The sequence below is a fragment of the Narcine bancroftii genome, unplaced genomic scaffold (genome assembly GCF_036971445.1).
Source record: "Narcine bancroftii isolate sNarBan1 unplaced genomic scaffold, sNarBan1.hap1 Scaffold_237, whole genome shotgun sequence".
Lineage (NCBI taxonomy): Eukaryota > Metazoa > Chordata > Chondrichthyes > Torpediniformes > Narcinidae > Narcine > Narcine bancroftii.
In genome coordinates this window covers 255,462-277,103 of record NW_027211972.1, presented here as the reverse complement: position 1 = coordinate 277,103, position 21,642 = coordinate 255,462, and the positions used below count along the sequence as shown (strand labels likewise).

Genomic DNA, 21,642 nt, shown 5'->3' with positions numbered 1-21,642 from the left:
CGTCTATCTCCTCCCAAATCTGTCAGGGTGTGTTCCGGACCATCCGGGGGTGGGGGTGGGCGTCTGACGGAGGGAGAGAAGGGTCTGGGGCCCTATTCACCCCCCCCCCCACTCCCTCCCTCTGTGGGATCTTGCTGTGCCTGAAGAGTCCCAGCCAATCACACAAATAAAGGACTGCGTCCAAGCAGAGGATCTGGTGTCTGGGCGAGTGGGGGTGGGGGGGTTGGGGTCTCCGGGAAGAGGTGGGGTGGGAGACCTGCCCGTCTGCAGGGTAACGCGGCCCCGCTGGCTGGTGTTCACACGAGTGCCCGGGGACAAGCATTCGCGTCCCCATCTCAACGTGCACATTTCACTGTTGGGGGGGGGGGGGGGTAGATTATCTCCATTTCCTTCCGGTCAATCCAAGATGGCCGACGCTCGACTTCCGGTGTGTACGTCATCTGCACACGCTCCCTTCGGGGCAGCGGGGGCTGAACTCTCCCAACCTGATACCCCGAGCCGGTGGGGGAGGGGCGTCCGTTTAAATCTCATCCCCCACCTCAACCGCGGCGTTCCCTACCCACTAAGATTCTAGAATCGGCAGTGCATCTACTGCATCTACCCGCCCCCCCCAACCGGGTGCAGGGAAACCGGATGGAAGAATCCGGATTATATTACGTCCCCACGCTGCCTGATATGTTGGTACAGTCCAGGCCGTTGGCGAGTTGTGCCTGACCAACTGTACCACCTTGACTCCGGAGGGGGTTCCGGATCAGGAGGCGGGACTGGATGGGGCCGGGGGGGGTGGGGTGGGAAGATAATTTAAGACTCCAGGTGCCACTGGGAAGGGGATCAGGGAGGAGCCCGTGGATCCGGATTGAGGGAGACCGAGGATGGGGCGCATCCCCCTTCCTCCCAGCGTAGGTGGACGAGTCCAGGCCGCACGCCTCAGACGGAGGTCGGAGAGGCAAGAAGGAGGATGCTGGCGGCTACGTCATCGGTGATGTTGCAGGTGGGTGACCGCGGGCAAGATCTGGGATGGCCGAGCGGGGCTGGGATGACCAGGGGGCGAGACTGGGAAGACCTGGCATAGCCGAGCGGTCCTCGGAGATTGGGGGAGGACTTCCTGCCCTTTGAGGCTTGCTATTCCACCCTCTCCCCAGGAGAGCCTCTCCACCTGTGGGAATCAGGACAGCAACATGTCCCTGCATCAGCAGGTCAGTACGTGGCCGAGAGGGGGTGGGGGGTGTCGATGGGGGAGCAACTATGGGCCGATCCTTCTCACCCTCCCCTCCTCCCCCAAGCAGGTTCTGGCCGAACCCCAGCTCCCGGTTTCCATAATGAACACCCTTCGAGGGCTGTCCCGGACGCGGCTGAGAGGCTTCTCGAGGACTCGAGGGAACGGAACGTCCTGGTGATGGACAGTGATCAGGTAGGAGGGGGAGAGATTCTTGGATTCATTTTCACTTCTGTCCGAAACGAAACCTTCGAGCTAAAAAAATGTCGACCAGCCTGTTTAACCGGTTCCCATCCAATCCCCGACTCGGAACGGGGACCAACGCAGGGAACAGTGGGGAACTGGGATCAATGCAGGGACCGAGCGCGGTGAAGGGAACGTGGGGAACAGGGACTACCGGGGGGAACGTGGCGGGTTCCTGGGGAGCGAGGACAGGACACACGGTCGGTCGAGAGGCGGACGGACCTCAGGAGAGGTCGCGATTGACCTCGTCTCGTCCTGCAGGTTCAGAACCTCCAACTGGAGAGGGAGATGTGCTTGGCCACCAATCGGCGCGCGGCCGAGACCAACCTCTCCTTGAAGCCCCGTCTCGAGGGCGGGAAGGGGCAGCTGCTGGCGAGGTACCAGAAGCTCAAGGAGATCCACGAGAGGGTCACGGGGAAGAGAGCAGCACTCGGTGAGACCTGGAGCTGAGGGGGTGACAGAGACGGGAGGCGTGTCGGGGACCGGAGGGGGTTACAGAGACGGGGAGGCGTGTCGGGGACCGGAGGGGGTTACAGAGACGGGGAGGCGTGACAGGACTGACGAGTTGATCCCTTTCCCAGAGATGTGTTTGGCCAACGCAGACCCCGAGAAACTTATCTCTGTTCTGGAAGGCGACGTAGCCAAAGTGGAGGAAGAGTCTGAGGTGAGGGGGAGTAGTTGGACGGGATATGGGCTCTTGATCTGGGGGGGTGGGGGGTGTCTCTGATCTTTGGACTGCATTTTTGCATTTTGTTCGTCAAACTGCCCGCGTTTTCGCCCACGTCTAACCCCCCACCGTCTCTCCCATTCTGCAGGAGTTGACGGAGGCTTTCCTGAGCGGCCAGACAGTGCTGGACATGTTCCTGGGGCGGTTCGCGGAGCTCCGGCGCTGCGCCCACACCCGGCGCATCGCCCTGGAGAAGCTGCGGGCCATCGCCCACTCCCCGCGGCCACTGCGGCCCCCTCCCCCCCCCTCCCTCCCACCCGGCCCCCGGGCCCCCTCCTCGCTCCCTCCCCAGGGATGCTCCCTCCTCTCAGGGATCTCCCACCTACCCCTCCGCCGCGCTCCCGGTCACCGGCCTCTGCATAACGTACCGTGGGGGAGCTCCCTCTTCCCTCGGGGCATCCCCGCCTCTGAGCTGGCCCCCATCTTCCCTGCCCCCTCCTTCCCGGCTCCCAGGTCCCTGGAAGCTTCTTCATCCCAGAGGGAGGCTCCCTCATACCTGGCAGGAGCTCCCCCTACCCCGTGGGAGCTCCCCCCTACCCCGTGGGAGCTCCTTCGATTCCCCGACTTCCGACAGCCCCCTACCCTACCCATGGGCATCACTTCCCCCGCCCCTTCGCCCCTCTGGCCCCCCATGGTGAGGGTCCCTCCCCCTCTCCCACCCAACCCCAGTGCTGGCCACGTCCCTCACACCCCATCTTCCCCCCCTTCACCCGAATTCTATCCCACCGCACCCCTCAGTGCTCGACCATCCACCGTGTATGCCCGACCTTTGACCCACTGCGCCCCTCAGTGCCCAACAATTCACCATGTATGCCCAACTTCTGACCCACCGTGCCTGACTGTGTACGCCCAACCTGACTCACTGTGCCCCAGTGCCCAACTCTTCACTCTGTCTGCCCGACCTCTGTCCCACCACGCCTCTCAGCTCCCAATTGTTCACCGTGTACACCTGACCTCTGTCTCACCGCGCCCCGTCTCCCACACGTACCTTGTTCTGAGAATAAAGGGAAATATCCAGGACTGACGCTGCACCCGGAGGTGATGGTGGTTATTCCGAGACCTCCGCTTCCCGGACTGGGGGCCTCGTATCAAGTGGCGCCCCACACGGATCCGGGCTGGAGCCCTCGTACCTCGTCAAGTGGTACTGATCCACGGGAAGCCTGGGTCGAGAAGAGGCAGATGGCATTTTACACGGAACCAGTGCGAGGTTGGATGGACAACCCAAGGTTCTTGAAGCCTGGGCAACTTCCCCATCAATCTTTTCTGTCCTCTGTCAATCCCAGGGAGTCTCCTCCGCCCCCTCTCCACATCCTCCCTGTAACGAGGCGACCGGGACCGAACATCCCCTTGAGTCTCCTCTGCCCCCTCTCCACACCCTCCCTGTAACGAGGTGACCGAGAACAAACATTCCGGTGAGTCTCCTCTACCCCCTCCCTGTAACGTCCTGGTGAGTCTCCTCTGCCCCCTCTCCGTCCCCTCCCTGTAACGGGGTGACTGGGACCAATCGGGCGTTAGCCAATGAGAGATATTTACAGAGTAAATATTCACTTTATTTCTATATATATAAAAAAAAACATTTTTGTGAAGTTTTTTCTTCAAAAGTCTTCATCTCTCACCAGCGGGTGTGGAGGGGTGAGGGGCGGTTCGCGCCCCTCCCCAGGAGCACAAGGCTGCTCTCCCACCTCCCCACCATTGCACAGACTCCGGGTCCCAGTGGCAACACAGAGAGGGGACAAGGAGAGATGGGGGAAGGGAGGGTGTGATGGGAGGAGGGGGGAGGGTATGAGTAGACGGGGAGTGTATGAGGAGGGTGGGGGGACGAGGAGGGGAGGCGGGTATGGGGGTGAGACCCTGACGTCTCCACCCCCTCACACCGAGATCTCGTAAGTGGTCCCCCCGACTCCAGACACCTTCTTGACTCCCCGACCAGAGCCGCTGAGCCCAGCTGTCAGTGGAGGGGGTGACGTGGGGCGACCCTCCGCCTTCCCTGCCAGCCAGTGCCGTCCGTTGGGTTGAGTCCGCACCTCGTCCCTGCAGGAGAGAGATGGTCAGTGTTACAACTGGCGGGAAGAAGGGGGAAATTACGCTCATCTAGTCTGTGCCCGACCATTCACCCACCCCATCCCACTGACCTGAGCCCAGCCCGTCGCCCTCCTCCCCCCACCAGTCCGCGGACCTGTCTGGATTCCTCTTCCACATTGAACCCAACCCGCGGTCCCCACCTCTGCTTGGGTCGCGCTTTTGACGTGAGGACGTTTCCCCCTGAACCTGTGTTCCTCAATTTGACCCCTCAGTGGGGGAAAAAGCCCCCCGCCCCCAACATCAAATCCGTCCCCTCATTCCCCTACCCTCCAGGGGAAACCCAGAACTGAACACATCCCAACTCCCACTTGTCTCCCCTCCCCTTTTCCCCATTCTTTATCTTCCCCCCCTCCCTCTCTATCTCCCCCCTCCCCTCTCCCTGTCCCTCGCGGCGAGGTCACAGCCACTTACCCAGGGCTGATAAGCGTGCGCCCATGAGCAGGGACCGCTGAGCAGCGAGCCGGTGAGCGGGCGGGAGCTCTGGCAGGTGCTGTCTCCGACCCAGGGCTGTCGGACAGGGTAGGTGGGGAGCCCGGGGCGTTGGCCAAGCTCTTGTACGATGTGGAAGTTGTGGCACCATCGTCAGAGGGCAGAGGGCAGGCCCCCCGGGAGGAGAGGGGGCTGCCAGAGGGGGGCGAGGGGTCTGGCAGGGCGCTGCTGTACAGCGAGGGCGAGGGGGGCAGGTCGCTCTCCGTCCCCGGGCTTGTCTCTGACCTGTAGCTCTGGCTGTGGGGGAAGCTGTCCGGGCTGATCTGTGGGGGGAATACAGAGGAGGGGGAGACAGGGAGGGGGGGGTGAGTGGGGGAGGACAGGGAAGTGTGACAGAATGGAGGGGAAAGATGTGATGGGGAGAGAGGGACAGTGAGGGGTGTGTGAGAGGGGTGACGGGAGGGCAGAGAGGAGAGGGGTGACAGGAGGAGTGGAGAGAGGTGGAGGAGAGGAACAGTGAGGGTGGGGGAAAAGGGGTGATGGGGAGAGAGAGGAGGGTGACATAATAGAGGGGTGACGGGAAGGGAGTGAGGGTGGAGAGGGGATAGGAGTGACGGGAGAGGTAAGGGTAAAGAGAGGGGAGATGATTTAGCATGACATCCAGGGACATGGGAGCACCTAGACCCCTCATGAAAGCATCCGGGTGAGAGACAGCGGCCAGTTTCGAGGGACCTCGGGGTCCAAAGGTGGGACCCGGTCAACGGTGGGGGGGTGGGCCGTGCAGAGCGTGGGGGGACCCCGCCTGAAGCTCGCGAGCAGGATCGTGTCAGGGGACGGGGTGAGCATTACCGAGGGACACCGACCGGGGACTAGTGGCTGTGTAATCTGGGCGATGGGAAATGAAGGTAGATGTTCTGGGGCTCGCAGGCGGATGAGGGGGTCTCACCGACTCGCTGTAGGGATGCCTGAGTTCGAAGTGGTTCTGTCCAACATCGACGTAGGCTGGGCGAAACTTGTACATCGTGGGCGTGGGAGGGTTGTCAGAGTGATGGATCAGACTGCTTCCTGTTTGGGAATGGAAGTAATGGGAGAGAGTCAGGCGATGGGGCATATGACACACACGTAGACAGACAAGGACCAGATGTCAGGAACTGTGTTCAACGGGTTTAGGACTTTATCCCCTGAAGATTTACTGGGATGTTGTCCAGACATTGGGGACTGAGTTACAGGGAAAGGATAAACAGATTTGGGTCCTTATCCCCTGAAGATTTACTGGGACATTGCCCGGACGTCAGGGACTGAGTTACATGGAAAGGATCAACCAGTCCGGGGCTTTATCCCCTGAAAATTTACTGGTACGTTGCCCGGACGTCAGGGACTGAGTTACAGGGAAATGTTTACCAGAGTCAGGTTGGAAGTGTTGACGCAGGGTGAGGGTCCACACACACACACGCACTGTGCAGGTATTGGGAGAGCAAGCTCCACACCCTGTCCCAGGGCGATCCCACCCGCTGGAGATAGTGGGGCCAGACGTCGAGTGATTTCCCCCCCACCCTCACCATGTCTGTCCTGGGGACTGGGGGGGGCAGGCCCACACAGAGTGTGGTCGGTGGAAGACAGGAGCCCCTCGTAGGGTCGCTGGAGGTCGGATTGCAGATGGACCCGCGGCCTTCCGGGGAGATTAGAGCTCGTGGTGTGGAGAAATGGAGATTTGGATGACGGACTATCCTTACCCTCGCCGGTAGCCAACGTGAGGTGCGTCCGCAGGCCGGAGAAACGGGCCAGGTTGGGCTTCGGAGGGGGGGGGGGCTCAGCATCCGCAGATTGGCTCTCCATGATCGTCAGGCTACACCTCAACTGGGGGGGGGGGGAGTGGGTTGGATGGGAGGAGGAAGGGGATAGGGAGATGGGGAAGGAGGAAAGGGAGGAGAGAGAAGAGGCAGATTTAAAATATTTCGATCTGTCACAGTAACAGGCCCTTCGGCCCATCTTGCAATGCCTGGCATCTGAGTGTAAACATCTTGGGGAACCACTGCAGGACGCGAGGGACTGCCTCACCTACTCCCACCCCTGCCCCAGTCTCGCCCCCTCCCGTTACCCGGTTCCGTTCCAGCCTGGTCTGAACCCCATTGTCCATCAGTTTGACAGTGACCTCGGCGTCCGAGATGGCCGGCCTCACGAAGGGCGTCTCCAGGGGGATCGGGTACTCCCGCTTCTCCTGGGACAGGTACCTGCGGGAACAAGAGTGGGGAGAGTGAGGGGGGGGGAGGACAGGGTGAACAACAGGACGGGGGTGTGGGAAGATAAGAGGGAATGAGAACGAACAGAGGGGAGGGGAGGGATGGTCAGAGGAAGGTGAGGGGACGGGAGAGGGAGGGAACAAGAACAGAGGGGGATGGGGAAGGAGGGAACGATAATGGAGGGAAGGAAGGTGAGAAGATGGATAGGGAGAGATGGAATAGAGGGGAGGGAGGGAATGACAACGGAGGGAAACAGGAAGGGAGGGAAGGTGAGAGGGAGGAAAGTGAGGGAAGGTCCAAGGAGGGGAGGGAGGGAATGAGAGCGGAGAAGGGAGGGAACGGGGAGAGAACGAGAATGGGGGGGGACAGGGACGACACGACAGACTGACCTGGGCGACTGTGAGCTACACAGCATGTACGAGGTGTTCCTCCAGCATCCTTGGGTGAAAGGGTTCACCCCACCCCGGAACTTCCCCGTCACCTGTTGTGGGGAGCAGAGGCCATGAGATGGGACCCTCTCTGCCCCCACCCTTTCGTCTAACCCTCTCCCAGATAACGGGGACCTGTCCTTCCCCTCTCACGGGGGGAGGGGGGAAGGGAGGGAGAGAAGGGGGGAAATAGGGAGAGGGGGCTTTTCCCTGAACCAACCACCCCTGACCTCAGAGTGTGTAAACCCACCCCCACCAGGGGCAGGCAGGGAGGGGGTGGGGATCTACCTGCTCGTTGGTGGTTCGGCCACGAGCCACCAGGACGAGGTGGAAGGCAGTGAGTCCTGCCACGGGGATGAAGAACAGGCCGGCCACGCACATCACCGCCACTCTGGGGTCCAGGGTCAAGGGGGGAACCAGCAGGAAGAGGAGCTCCCCCCCCCCTCACCACCTCTCATCTCTCCACTACCCTCTTCCCCCAACCCTGCCCTTCACTCCCCACCCCTCTGCCCGTTCCCTCTCTTCCCTCCGCCCACCCCACCACTTCCCCTCCTCCCTCTCCCCTCCACCTACCCTCCTCCCCCACCCACCCTCTACCCCCTCCCCTCTTCCCACACCTTCCCTCTCCCCCTCCCTTCCCACTCCTCTCTGCCTTCCCCTCCCCACCCCACCCCGACTCTCTCCCTCTCCCGGAAGGATACGTCACAGCAGAGTGGACGCTGGAGATCCGGTCAAGGTGATGGAGCAGATAGACTAGGGCGAAGAAGAAAATGCCCACGATGTGGGTTGTGAGGGAGATGAGGAACAGGAAAAAGTACCGGTAGTTCCTGCGTCCGATGCAGTTGTTCACCCAGGGGCAGTGGTGATCAAACTCCTGTGGGAGGAGGGGGAGGGTTAGAGGTTGATGACAGTCTCTCCGTTCCCCACCTTTCACCGTGTTGGTCCCCGTGCCCTGAGTTCTCTGTTCCTCACCATTCACCGTGTCGGTCCCCGTACCCCGAGGTCTCTCCGTTTCCCACTGTTAACTGTATCGGTCTCCATACCCCTAAGTCTCTCTGTTCCCCAGCGTTCACCATGTCGGTCCCCGTATCCAGAGGTCACGGTTCACCGTGTCGGTCACCATACCCTGCAGTCTCTCCATTCACCGTGTCAATCCCCATAGCCTGAGATCTATCCGTTCCCCACCATTCAGCGTGTCAGTCCCCGTAGCCCAAGGTCTCTCCATTCCCCACTGTTCACCCTGTCGGTCCCCATACCCTGAGGTCACTCTGTTCTCCACCATTCACCGTGTTGGTCCCATGCATCCCACGACTCCCCTGCAATGATCTCCGGCCAATCCCTAGACCCCTCATGAAAGCAAAACTTTAGAACATTCCAGGAAAGGTAACAGTCCCTTCTTGTCTGTGGCGAACTCTAATCCTGCTCCCCCTCTCATCCATGTACCTCTCCAAATTCCTCTTAAACTTTAAAACCAGTCCACATTCACCACCTCCGCTCTCCGTGTGAAGAAGTTCCCCCTAAATCTTTCCGCTTTCTCCTTTGGTTTTTCCCCTCAGTGGGGGGAAAAAAGAGGGGGAGTCACGTGATGGAGTAGTGGCCGGACGGTGAACTCCAGCCCTCTCCAGAAAAGTCAGAAAAAACAAAGGAAAACACAAAGGAACAAAAATTAAAATTAAAAAAAAAAGTGGGGGGAAAAAAAACACCGCCTCCCACCACATTGACTCTGTCTGTTTCCCCCTCCCCCCCCCCATTTTAAACATCAAATCTCCCCCTTGTTCTTCTACCCTCCAGGGGATAAAGTCCCAAACCTGTTGACCCTTTCCCTGTAACTCAGTCCCTGACGTCCGGGCAACATCCCAGTAAATCTTCAGGGGATAAAATCCCAAACCCATTGAGCCTTTCCCTGTAACTCAGTCCCTGACGTCTGGGCAACATCCCAGTAAATCTTCAGGAGATAAAGTCCCAAACCTGTTGACCCTTTCCCTGTAACTTAGTTACTGACGTCCGGGCAACGTCCCAGTAAATCTTCAGGGGATAAAAGTCACAAACCTGTTGACCCTTTCTCTGTAACTCAATCCCTGACGTCTGAGCAACATCCCAGGAAGGGAGCGCTGGGCCCGCCGCAAGGACACCCACCTCGACGCAGTTATCACAGACACTGCAGTGAGAGCAGCGTGGTGGACGGTAGAAGCGGCAGGTGGAACACCACTTCATCCGGACCTGGATCCCCCTGATCTCCACATTCTTGAAGAGTGGAGCCCGCAAATCTTCGTCCTTGTCCTCATCTTCGTCGGCTGTGTTGGGAGTAGGGGAAAGGGCAAAATGAAGATGGCAGGAGGGGAGAGACCACCGTGGGGGAGTGTAGTAGAACGGAGAGACCTCGGGGGACGGTGACTGACACGGGTGAACTGTGGGGAACGGAGAGATGCCGGAGTATGGGAACCGACACGGTGAAAGGTGGGGAACAGAGAGACCTCAGGGTTTGGGACCGACATGGTGAACGGTGGGGAACAGAGAGACCTCAGGTTTTGGGACCGACATGGTGAACGGTGGGGAACAGAAAGACCTCAGGGTTTGGGACCGACATGGTGAACGGTGGGGAACAGAGAGACCTCAGGGTACGGGGACCAACAAGGTGAACGATGGGAGATGGAGGACACACTCGGACTCACCTCGGGGATAGATGCCCGGATCCATGAATGTGGCCTTGCAGAAGTTGGCCAGAACGAAGAGAAAGATGATCACGTTGTAGACTGGAACAACTGGGGTGAAGGTCTGACTCAGCCAAGGGCACCTGTGGGTGAGGATGTGGGGGTTTGGGGGAAGAATAGGAAATGAGAAAGAGAAGGCAAGGGAATGAGAGAAAATGGGGGGGGGGGGGCTTGGGAGAATGGGAACAGAGAAACGGGAGAAGAGAGAATTGGAACGGGACAGGAGGAGGGATCGAGATGAAGGAACGAGAGAGGGGAATTTGGGAGAGAGAAATGAGAGAGGCAGGGGAGTGAGAGGTACAGTCCTGGGAGAGCCCACGATCCCACTCTGTGTCCAGTCCCAGACCCCAGTGCCCCTGTCAACCTCGGCCCCCACTAATCACATTATGTGCTGGGACCCCTTGCTCACCTTGCCCCCCCCACCCCCATTCTGGGTAGGAAATGGGGAGAGACGTGAACACGACCCCACCCTCTGAGACACACACCCTGAATTTGCAAGGTGCACGCTAAGGGCGAATACTGAACGAAGTTCGCTTCAACCCACCCAACACTGACTCACCTCCCCGAGGCTGGGGCTGGCTGCCAGGTGTTATTCGACGAGTCCCAGCCGTCAAAACTGCCCCACCTACCCTGGTGCTAACTGTCCTACGTCTGCCCAAACCAGTCCCGTCCACGGATCAGTCCCACCCACCTGCCCCACAACCCTCCAGCCCTGTCCCACCCACCAATCCGTCCCTCCCACCCACCCCATGTCCCTCCAGCCCCGTCCTGTCCACAGATCCTTCCCTTCCACCTGGCCCACATCCCTCTAACCCTGTCCCATACACAGATCCGTCCCTCCCACCCGCCCCACATCCCTCCAGCCCCATCCCACCCACGGATCGGTCCCTGTCACCCCATCCCATCCACAAATATTTTTCAAATCTATCTCAATGGCCCCCCCCACCCCGAAACCAACACCCTGTCTCCCAGCTCATAGACCTACAGCTCTCTGTGTAACAAAAGAACCTCGGGGTACGGGGACCGACACGGTGAACGATGGGGAACAGGGAGACCAAGGGGTATGGAGACCGACACGGTGAATGGTGGGGAACAGAGAGACCTCGGGTACGGGGACCGACACCTGCGAACGATGGAGAGACCTTGGGGTATGGGGACCGACACGGTGAACAGTGGGGAGTGGAGAGGCCCCGGGGTACTGGAACCGACACGGTGAACAGTGGGAAACAGAGGGACCTCAGGATACGGGGACTGACACTGTGAAGGGTGGGGAACGGACAGACCTCAGGGTATGGCGACCGACACGGTGAACGATGAGGAACAGAGAGACCTCGGGGTACAGGATTCGACACAGTGAATGGGGAGACCTCAGCATACGGGGACCGACATGGTGAACGGTGGAAAATGGAGAGACCTTGGGCGACAGGGACCGACACGGTGAATGGTGGGGAGTGTCATAGAACAGAGGGGCCTTGGAGACCAACACAAACCAATTCACCCAACTACCCATCCCCTCCCCAAGGACACTCACGGGAACACGAAGAACAGCGAGGTGGAGCCCACCAGGAAGGTTGTCGCTGCCAAGACCGGGATGTACTTGCTGGGATTGAATTCCTTCCGACTCCCCAAGGGCATTGTGTTTGGAAGCAGCAGATGGTCAGTACCATAGCAAGCTCAGTGGGGTGGGGGAGGGAGAGGGGGGGGAGAGGAGGAGGTGGCAGGAGGGGATGGGGTCACTGCCTCCGAACTCTAGCCTGATCGAGGAGAAAGAAAAGGGGTTACAAATACGGAGATGTGTTGGCAAGTTTAGAGAGACGGGGAGGGGTGTAGGGGACCTGGAGAGGGGGGGGTTACAGAGATATGGAGGGATGTAGGGGGCCGGAGAAGGTTACACAGACATGGAGGGATGTAGGGGGCCAGAGGGGGGATAGAGATAGGGAGGGGAGTCGGGGACCGAGGGGGTTACAGACAGGGAGCGATGTTGGGTACTGGAGGGGGTTACAGAGACAGGGAGGGGTGTTGGGGACCGGAGGGAGTTACAGAGACAGGGAGGGAAGTCAGGGTCTGGAGGGGGTTACAGAGATGGGGATGGATGTAAGGAACCAGAGGGGTTTACAGAGACGGGGAGGGTTGTTGGGGACAGTGCTCTGTTTACCTTTGTCTCCCGTGTCTAACAACGATCAGAAGAGGAGGTGCGTTCTCCAGATCCCAGGTCCCTTCCTCTTGCGGGAGCGGGTCAGAGATATTCAACCAACAGGTCGGAATGAGGTGAGGGGGGGGGAGAACGTCAAGGGGAGGAGAGGGGACACACAGATTGTCACCGGATCTTGCCCAAGTCCAAAGACTCCTTTCCCTTATCCCCTCCCCCTCTACTCCCCTCCCCTCCTGCTCCTTAGTGGGTCCCAGCAGAGGGGGGGGAGAGTGTGGCGAGGGGAGCACAAAGCCTGTCAGCCCGCCTGGGACGATGCTTGTCAGTAGGCAGGTTCTCAGTGGAGAAAGCAGCGGCCTGCAATGGAGAGCTGCAGGTTCCTGTCGTCCCGATCAGCTGTTTCCTCTTCTTCCTGTTCCCGGAGGGAAAACAATAGGGTCAGAATTCAGAACGGGAGGGGAAACCTTCCGAGGGACCATCTCCCCACCGTTCACCATGTCGATCCCCATAGGCCGAGGTCTCGCTCATCCTCACTGTTCACCGTGTTGGTCCCTGTACCCCGAGGTCTCTCTCATCCTCACCGTTCGCCGTGTCAGTCCCTGTAGCGCAAGATCTCTCGGTCCCACCGTTCATCATGTCGATCCCCATAAGCCGAGGTCTCTCTCATCCTCACTGTTCACCGTGTCGGTCCCCATACTCCAAGGTCTCTCCGTTCCCCGTGTCGGTTCCCGTAACCCAAGGTTTCTCCGCTCCCCGCCATTCAGCGTACCAGTCCCCGTACCCCGAGGTCTCTCCGTTCCCCGCCGTACACCATGTCTGTTCCCGTACCCCGAGGTATCTCTGTTCCCCACCAATCACCGTGTCGGCCCCCATACCCCGAGGTCTCTCTGTCTCCCACGTTCACCATATCGGTACTCATCCCCCAAGGTCTCTCCACTCCCCACCATTCCGTGTCAATCCCGTAGCCTGAGGTCTTTCCGTTCCCCACTGTTCACCATGTCGGTCCCCATAGCGTGAGATTTCTCGGTCCCCCACCATTCACCATGTCGGTCCCCATACTCCAAGGTGTCTCTGTTCCCCGCTGTTCACTGTGTCAGTCCCCGTACCCCGAGGTCTCTCCATTCCCCAACGTTCAGCCTGTTGGTCCCCACACCCCGAGGTCTCCCCGTTCGCCACCGTTCGTCATGTCAGTCCCCATACATCGATGTCTCTCCGTTCGCCACTGTTCACCATGTCATCCCCATACCCCAAAGTCTCTCTTGTCCTCACCATTCAGTGTTGGTCCCCGTACCCCAAGGTCCCTCTCATCCTCACCATTCGCCGTTTCCCCACTGTTCACTGTGTTAGTCCCCGTAACCAGAGGTATCTCCACCCCCCACCATTTGCCGTGTCGGTTCCCGTACCCCGTGGTCTCTCCATTCCCCACCATTCACCGTGTCAGTCCCTGTATCCTGTCATCTCTCGTGCCCTCACCTTTCACCCTGTCGGTCCCCATACCCCAAGGTCTCTGCGTTTCCCACCATTCACTGTGTCTGTCCTTGTACCCCGAGGTCTCTCTGTTCCCCACCGTTCGCCATGTCAGTCCCTATACACAGATGTGTCGCCGTTCACCGTGTTGGTCCCCGTACCCTGAGTTCTCTCTGTTCTCCTCCCTTCAGTGTGTCAATCCCCGTATCCCGAGGTCTCTCCGTTTCCAAACGTTCATCGTGTTGGTCCCATACCCCAAGGTCTCTCTGTTCTCCAACACTCCCCACCATTCATCGTGTTGGTCCCTGTACCATGAGGTCTCTCTGTTCTACGACACTCCCCATCATTCACCATGTCAGTCCCTGTACCCCGAGGTCTCTCCGTTCCCCACTGTTCACCATGTTGGTCCTTGTACCCTGAGGTCTCTCTGTTCCTCACCGTTCATCATGTCGGTCCCCATACCCCGAGGTCTCTCTGTTCCCCCCCAATCATCATGTCGGTCGCCGTAACCCAAAGACTCTCTTGTCCCCATCGTTCACCGTTTCTGGCCCCATACCCTGAGGTCTCTCTGTCCCCCACCATTCACCATGTCGGTCCCCATACCCCAGGGTCTCTCTGTTCCCCACCGTTCACCGTATTGGTCCCCATACCTCGAGGTCTCTGTGCCCATACCAAGAGGTTTCTCCATTTCCCTTCGTTCACCTTGTCAGTCCCCATACCCCTACCCCAAGATCTCACTGTTCCCCTCTGTTCACCGTGTCAGTCCCTATACCCTGAGGTCTCTCCGTTCCCCACCGTTCACCTTATCCGTCCCCATATCCCGAGGTCTCTCTGTTCTACAACACTCCCCTCCGTTCACCGTGTCGGTCCCGAACCCCGAGGCCCCTCTGTTCTCCTGCGAGGAACCCAGTCGATCACTTCTGACGCAGTCCCTCCCACCCACCCCATGTCCCTCCAGCCCCGTCCTGTCCACAGATCCTTCCCTCCCACCTGTCCCACGTCCCTCCAGCCCCGACCCACACACGATCCATCCCTCCCACCCACCCCACGTCCTTCCAGCCCTGTCCTTTCCAGGATCCTTCCCTTCCACCTGGCCCACATCCCTCTAACCCTGTCCCATACACAGATCCGTCCCTCCCACCCACCCCACGTCCCTCCAGCCCCATCCCACCCACGGATCGGTCCCTGTCACCCCATCCCATCCACAAATACTTTTGACAGTAGATATGTGTATGTACAGATTGATGTGTGTAGATGGGTGTGTGTGTAGATATGTGTTGGTGTAGATATGTGAAGATGGATGTGTGTATAGATGTGTGTATGTATAGATGAATGCCCATGCACTTCCTCTCCAAGTTGGGTCGGGTGAATTGAATCGTCCTGCTGGACAACCGAAAAGTATACGATTCATCTTGCACCCCTCCCAACCTTCTTCGCTCCCCCAATCTACTGTCGTTCATCTCTCCCAGATCTCCCCACCTTCCCTGAGTCCCTCCCAATCTCAATGCCCTGACCTCCTTCCTGATCCCAACCATTAGTTGAGAGATCAATTCTACCCCTTGGATACCCTTGCAGCCCCCACCCCCGTCTTGCCTGCGATCTGCGTCTTCTGGCTGCCGATCAAGGAAAACAAATGCTCTCTGAAACCAAGTGAAAGGTTCCTGCACACCTCCCATGCTCGAGGGCAAACTGTCAATGTCGACTGACATAGTGCCCTCCTTCCACGGATTAACCCGTTGAAGCCCTGCACTGGCCCACACCAGGTCAGATCTCACCGTTCACCATGTTGGTCCCCGTACCCTGAGGTCTCTCCATTCCCTGCTGTTCACTGTGTCGATCCCCATACCCCGAGGACTCTCCGTTCCCCGTACCGAGGTCTCTCCATTCCCCACCATTCACCGTGTCAGTCCCTGTAACCCGAGGGCTCTCTGCTCCCCGCCATTCAGCGTATCGGTCCCCGTACCCCAAGGTCTCTCTGTCCCCCGCCATTCACCGTGTCAGTCCCCATACCTCAAGGTCTCTCCGTCCCCCACTGTTTACAGTGTCGGTCCCCATAGCCCAAGGTCTCTCCATTCTCTACCATTCACCGTGTTGGTCCCCATACCTCGAGGTCTCTCCGACCCCACCGTTCACCGTGTCGGCCCCCGAACCCCGAGGTCTCTCTGTGGCCAACCATTCATCATGTCTGTCCATGTACTCCGAGGTCTCTCCATTCCTCACCATTCACTATGTCGTTCCCCGTACCCTGAGGTCTCTCCGCCCCCATCGTTCACATGTCAGTTCCCGTATCCTGAGATCTCTCGTTTCCCCACCGTTCACTGTGTCGGTCCCCATACCCCGAGGTCTCTCCATTCCCCACTGTTCACTGTGTCGGGCTACATACCCCAAGGTCTCTCTGTCCCGTACCATTCACCGTGTCGGTCCCCATACCTTGAGGTATGTCTGTTCCCTGCCGTTCACCGTGTCAGGCCCCATCCCCCAAGGTCTCTCTGTACCCTACCGTTCACCGTGTCAGGCCCTGTATCTCAAGATCTCTCTGTCCCCTACTAATTCCCGTGTCGGACCCCATACCCCGAGGTCTCTCTGTTCCCCATCGTTCACCGTGTCAGGTCCTGTCTCCCAAGGTCTCTCTCTACCCCGCCGTTCTCTGTGTCGGGCCCTGTACCCCAAGGTCACTCTGTCCTCCACCATTAACTGTGCTGGTCCCAATCCTCCAAGGTCTCTTTGTGCAAAGATGGATGTGTGCGTGTAGATATGTGTGTGTATAGATGGATGTGCGTGTGTAGATGGATGTGTGTGTGTGTAGATGGATGTGTAGATATGTGTGTGTAGATGGATGTGTGTGAATTATGTGTGTATAGATGGAAGTCTGTGTAGATATGTGTGGGTGTAGATATGTGAAGATGGATGTGTGTGTAGGTATGTGTGTGTGTGTAGATGGATGTGTTTATAGATGTGTGGGTGTAGATATGGGTGTATAGATGGATGTGTGTGTGTGTATAGATGGGTGTGGGTAGATATGTCTGTGCAGATGGATGTGTGAGTGTAAAGATGTGCATAAGTAGATGGGTGTGTGTGTGTGTAGATGGATGTATAGATATGTGTGTAGAGATGTGCGTGTGTAGTTGGATGTGTGTATAGATGGATGTGTGTGTGAATGTGTCTGTATAGATGGAAGTCTGTGTAGATATGTGAAGATGGATGTGTGTGTAGGTATGTGTGTGTGTAGATGGATGTGTGTGTATAGATGTGTGAGTGTGTAGATGGATGTGTGTGTATAGATGTGTGAGTGTGCAGATGGACTTGTATTTGTAGATACAGGTGTGTAGATGGATGTGTGTGTATAGATGGATGTGTATGTATAGATATGTATGTGTATAGATGGATGTGTGTGCTGATATGTGTGTGTATAGATATGAATGTGTATAGATGGACGTGTTTGTGTAGATATGTATAGATGGATGTAATTGTGTAGATGTGTGTATGTGTAGATGGATGTGTGTGTAGATATGAGTTTGTACAGATTGATGTGTGTGTAGATACAGGTGTGTAGATGGATGTGTGTGTGTAGATGTTTGTATAGATGGATGTGTGTGTAGATATATGTAAGAGTAGATATGTGTGTAGATATGTGTTTGTGCAGATTGATGTGTGTAGATAAATGAGTAGATGGTGTGTGTAGTTATGTGTGGGTGTAGATGTGTGAAGATGGATGTGTGTGTATATAGATGGATGTGTGTATGTAGATATGTGTGTGTGAAGATGAATTTGTGTGTATATAGGACTTGTGTGTGTAGATGTGTGGGAGTAGATATGTGTTTGTACAGATTGATGTGTGTAGATACATGTGTGTAGATGGGTGTGTGGGTGTAGATGGATGTGTGGGTGTAGATATGTTTGTATAGATGGATGTGTGTGAGTAGATGTGTGTGTGTGTAGATGTGTGTGTGCAGATATGTGTATATATAGATGTGTATGTGTGTAGATGCATGTGTGTATAGATAGATGTGTATGTGTAGATATGTTTGTATAGATGGATGTGTATATAGATGGATGTGTGTATGTAGATATGTGTGTGTGAAGATGAATGTGTGTGTATAGATGGACTTGTGTGTGTAGATGAGTGGGAGTAGATGTGTTTGTACAGATTGATGTGTGTGTAGATGGGTGTATGTGTAGATATGTGAAGATGGATGTGTGTATAGATGGACTTGAGTGTATGGATACAGGTGTGTAGATGGATGTGTGGGTGTAGATATGTGTATCTAGATATGTTTGTATAGATGGATGTGTGTGAGTAGATATGTGGGTGTAAATGTGTTTGTACACATTGATATGTGTGTAGATACATGTGTGTGTAGATATGTGAAGATGGATGTGTGTGTATGGATGGACTTGTGTGTGTAGATAGATGTGTGTGTGTAGATGTGTGTGTGTATAGATGGATATGTGTGTGTAGATATGTGTGGGTGTAGATACGTGTGGATAGATGTGTGTGTAGATAGATATGTGTGGGTGTAGATATGTGTGTATATAGATGGATGTATTTAGATATAGGTAATTTTAAACCGACCCCCCCACCTTGACACCACAGGACATGTTTTAAACCCCCCTCAATAAATGTAGTTAACCCCGATACACGTATTTACCCCTCCATGAACGTATTCACCCCCCGATGAACGTATTTAACCCCCGATTAACATATTTAACACCCGATGAATATTTACCCCCCAATGTATGTATTTAACCCCCAATTAGCATATTCAACCCCGATGAACATATTTACCTCCCCCCCGATGAACGTATTTAACCCTCCTGATAAATGTATTTACCCCACCAATAAACTTATTCACCCCATAAATGTATTCACCCCCAATAAACGTATTTAACCCACCCCCCCATAAATGTATTTAACCCCTGATGAACATATTCAACTCCTGATGAACATATTTACCCCCCGATGAATGTATTCAACCCCCTGATGAACGTATTTACCCCCTGATGAAAGTATTTAATCACCCAGATGAACGTATTCAAACCCCGATGAATGTATTCAACTCCCGATGAATGTTTTTAACCCCCCCCGATGAACGTATTTAACCCCCATGAACGTATTCAACCCCCCGATGAACGTATTTAACTGCCCCAATTAATGTATTTAAACCCCCGATGAACGTATTCAAACCCCGAAGAACGTATTCAACTCCCGACGAACATATTTACCCCCCGATGAATGTATTCACCCTCCCGATGAACATATTTACCGATGAACATATTTACCGCCCGATGAACGTATTTACCCCCACTAAATGTATTCACCCCGATGAACATATTCACCCCCAAAAGAGAGTATTTACCCCTTTAAAAATTATGAACATATTCACTCCCAATAAACATATTCACCCTCCGATTAACAAATTCTGCCCCAATATATTCACCCGCCGATAAATGTATTTATCCTCTATATAAACGTATTTAACCCCCCGATAAACATATTCACCTTGATAAATTTATTCACCACCCGATAAACATCTTCACCCCGATAAACTTATTTAACTCCCCGATAAACGTATTCAACCCCCGATGAACGTATTCACCCCTGATGAACTTATTTACCCAGTGAAGAATGTATTTAACCCCTGATGAATGTATTTACCCTCCCGATTAATGTATTCACCCCCGATGGACGTATTCACCCCCCGATGGACGTATTCACCCCCCGATGGACGTATTCACCCCCCGATGGACGTATTCACCCCCCGATGGACGTATTCACCCCCCGATGGACGTATTCACCCCCCGATGGACGTATTCACCCCCCGATGGACGTATTCACCCCCCGATGGACGTATTCACCCCCCGATGGACGTATTCACCCCCCGATGGACGTATTCACCCCCCGATGGACGTATTCACCCCCCGATGGACGTATTCACCCCCCGATGGACGTATTCACCCCCCGATGGACGTATTCACCCCCCGATGGACGTATTCACCCCCCGATGGACGTATTCACCCCCCGATGGACGTATTCACCCCCCGATGGACATATTTACCCCCCGATAAATTTATTTACCCCCGATAAATGTATTTACCCCCGATAAATGTATTTACCCCCGATAAATGTATTTACCCCCGATAAATGTATTTACCCCCGATAAATGTATTTCCCCCCCCCTGATAAATGTATTTACCCCCCGATAAATGTATTTACCCCCCGATAGACCGACTCACGATGGACGTATTCACCCCCGATGAACGTATTACCCTCGATAGACCTACTCACGATGGACGTATTCACCCACCGATAAAGTATTCATGCCCAATAAACATATTCACCCACCCTGATGAACGTATTTACTGCCCAATGAACATATTTACCCCCCCGATAGACCGACTCACGATGGACGTATTCACCCCCCATGAATGTATTTACCCTCGATAGACCCACTCACGATGGACGTATTCACCCCCCGATGAACATATTTACCCCCAATAGACCTACTCACGATGGACATATTCACCCACCGATGAAGTATTCATGCCCAATAAACATATTTACCCCTCCGGATGAATGTATTTACCGCTGATGAACGTATTTACCACCCCGATGGACGTATTCACCCTCCGATAAAGTATTCATCCCCGATAAACGTATTCAGACCCCATTAAACATATTTTACCTCCCAATAACCGTATTTAACCCACGATAAACCTATTCACCCCCCGATGAACGTATTTAACACTTCAATGAACACATTCACCCCCATTAAACGTATTCACCTCCCGAAAAACAGATTTGACCAGCCCGATAAACATTCACCCCCATATAAACGTATTTAACTCTCCGATTAATGTATTTACTTCCCCAATAAACCTATCTACCTGATAAACATATTTACTCCCCGATAAACGTATTTAACCCCCGATAAATGTATATAACACCCCGATAAACATTTTTACCAATAAACGTATTTACCCCCCCGTTAGAAGTCCCCGCGCCGCCCTCCCCCGATAAACCTCTTTAATCCCCCCCGGGGCCCTAAGCCCTGGACTAGGCCGCAGCCTGGGCCTCGAGTAGTGACAACCCTCCCCATCTACATTCCTCCCCCGTCCCCCCTCCCCCGTCCCCTTTACCTCAGCGACCGGGCAGTCATTTTCTGAGGGGGGGGGGGTTAGCCCGATTTTGGCGGGAAGGGAGGACAAGATGGCGACGGGAAGGGGGGGGAAAAGATGGCGGCGACGGGAAAGTGGGGAGGGCAGGAAAAGGGGGAGCCCGCGAGCGCGACCCTTGGCTTACGCTCACCTGGGCCGCTCATTTGCTTAATCCCCGCCCCACTCCGCCCTTTCCAATGGGCTGGCCGACCTACCCTAGCTAACCAATCAGCGGGCGCGCAGGTGAGGGGAATGTGACGTCCACTGTCGGTAGCCAATCAGCCGTAGGATGTTGAAGGCACGCGGAGGCAAGCTGCCTGTCAGTCTCCCGAGCGGGGCAGCAGAGGGAGAGGGGATTGGCTGGGAAGGCAGAGTGAGTATATCAAGCCCGTCCACCCGACCAAGCACGGCCAATCAGAGGGCGCGGACGTGACTTCCTTACAGCCAGCCATTCAAAGCCCATCTATCATGACGAAGTGTGTGTATGTCAATTATCGGCGCCCAGCCAATCACCAGCGGGTGAAGACCGCCCCACTCCATTGTGACTTTCGGGTTCTCATATCAATGAACGATTGATAGGGGGCTGCTACTCTCCTGTCACTCACCTGCAATTACAGCGAGAGGCTCCGGCCTCGCTCTCCCCCCTCGCGGACCAATCACACCGCCGCCGAGAACCCTTTGTGGCGTCATGAAGCGCGGTGGGAGAACCAGGCCTGCCACTCCCGTCGGACCCAGCCAATCCCAGAGCGGAATCCCGCTGTGACGGCACGGAGAGGGGCAACCGCCCTGCAAGGG

The 21,642-nt window shown here is 55.9% G+C and overlaps 2 protein-coding genes across 11 annotated transcripts; one reads left to right on the top strand and one right to left on the bottom strand.

The window, feature by feature from the left end:
- Window positions 1-633: 633 nt before the first annotated feature.
- LOC138750709 (vacuolar protein sorting-associated protein 37B-like) lies at window positions 634-3,772 on the top strand. The gene is made up of 6 exons (XM_069912785.1): window positions 634-681; window positions 904-991; window positions 1,284-1,411; window positions 1,721-1,892; window positions 2,041-2,123; window positions 2,275-3,772. The coding sequence occupies exons 1-6, from the start codon at window positions 634-636 to the stop codon at window positions 3,208-3,210; spliced, it is 1,455 nt and encodes a 484-aa protein (XP_069768886.1). The 3' UTR covers window positions 3,211-3,772.
- LOC138750713 (palmitoyltransferase ZDHHC5-like) lies at window positions 3,715-21,554 on the bottom strand. 10 transcript variants are annotated; one of them, XM_069912794.1, is made up of 13 exons: window positions 21,453-21,554; window positions 12,232-12,637; window positions 11,608-11,830; window positions 10,038-10,159; window positions 9,502-9,659; window positions 8,067-8,239; window positions 7,654-7,756; window positions 7,327-7,418; window positions 6,796-6,928; window positions 6,431-6,554; window positions 5,644-5,762; window positions 4,680-5,020; window positions 4,028-4,217 (listed from the first exon to the last, which is right to left on the bottom strand). In XM_069912794.1, the coding sequence occupies exons 3-13, from the start codon at window positions 11,709-11,711 to the stop codon at window positions 4,055-4,057; spliced, it is 1,632 nt and encodes a 543-aa protein (XP_069768895.1). In that variant the 5' UTR covers window positions 11,712-11,830; window positions 12,232-12,637; window positions 21,453-21,554; the 3' UTR covers window positions 4,028-4,054. The 10 variants fall into 10 exon arrangements, with proteins under 10 accessions (XP_069768902.1, XP_069768895.1, XP_069768897.1 ...); XM_069912796.1 differs by lacking the exon at window positions 21,453-21,554 and adding an exon at window positions 20,999-21,047; XM_069912799.1 differs by lacking the exon at window positions 21,453-21,554 and adding an exon at window positions 20,830-20,970 and having other exon boundaries at window positions 6,850-6,928.
- Window positions 21,555-21,642: the final 88 nt, after the last annotated feature.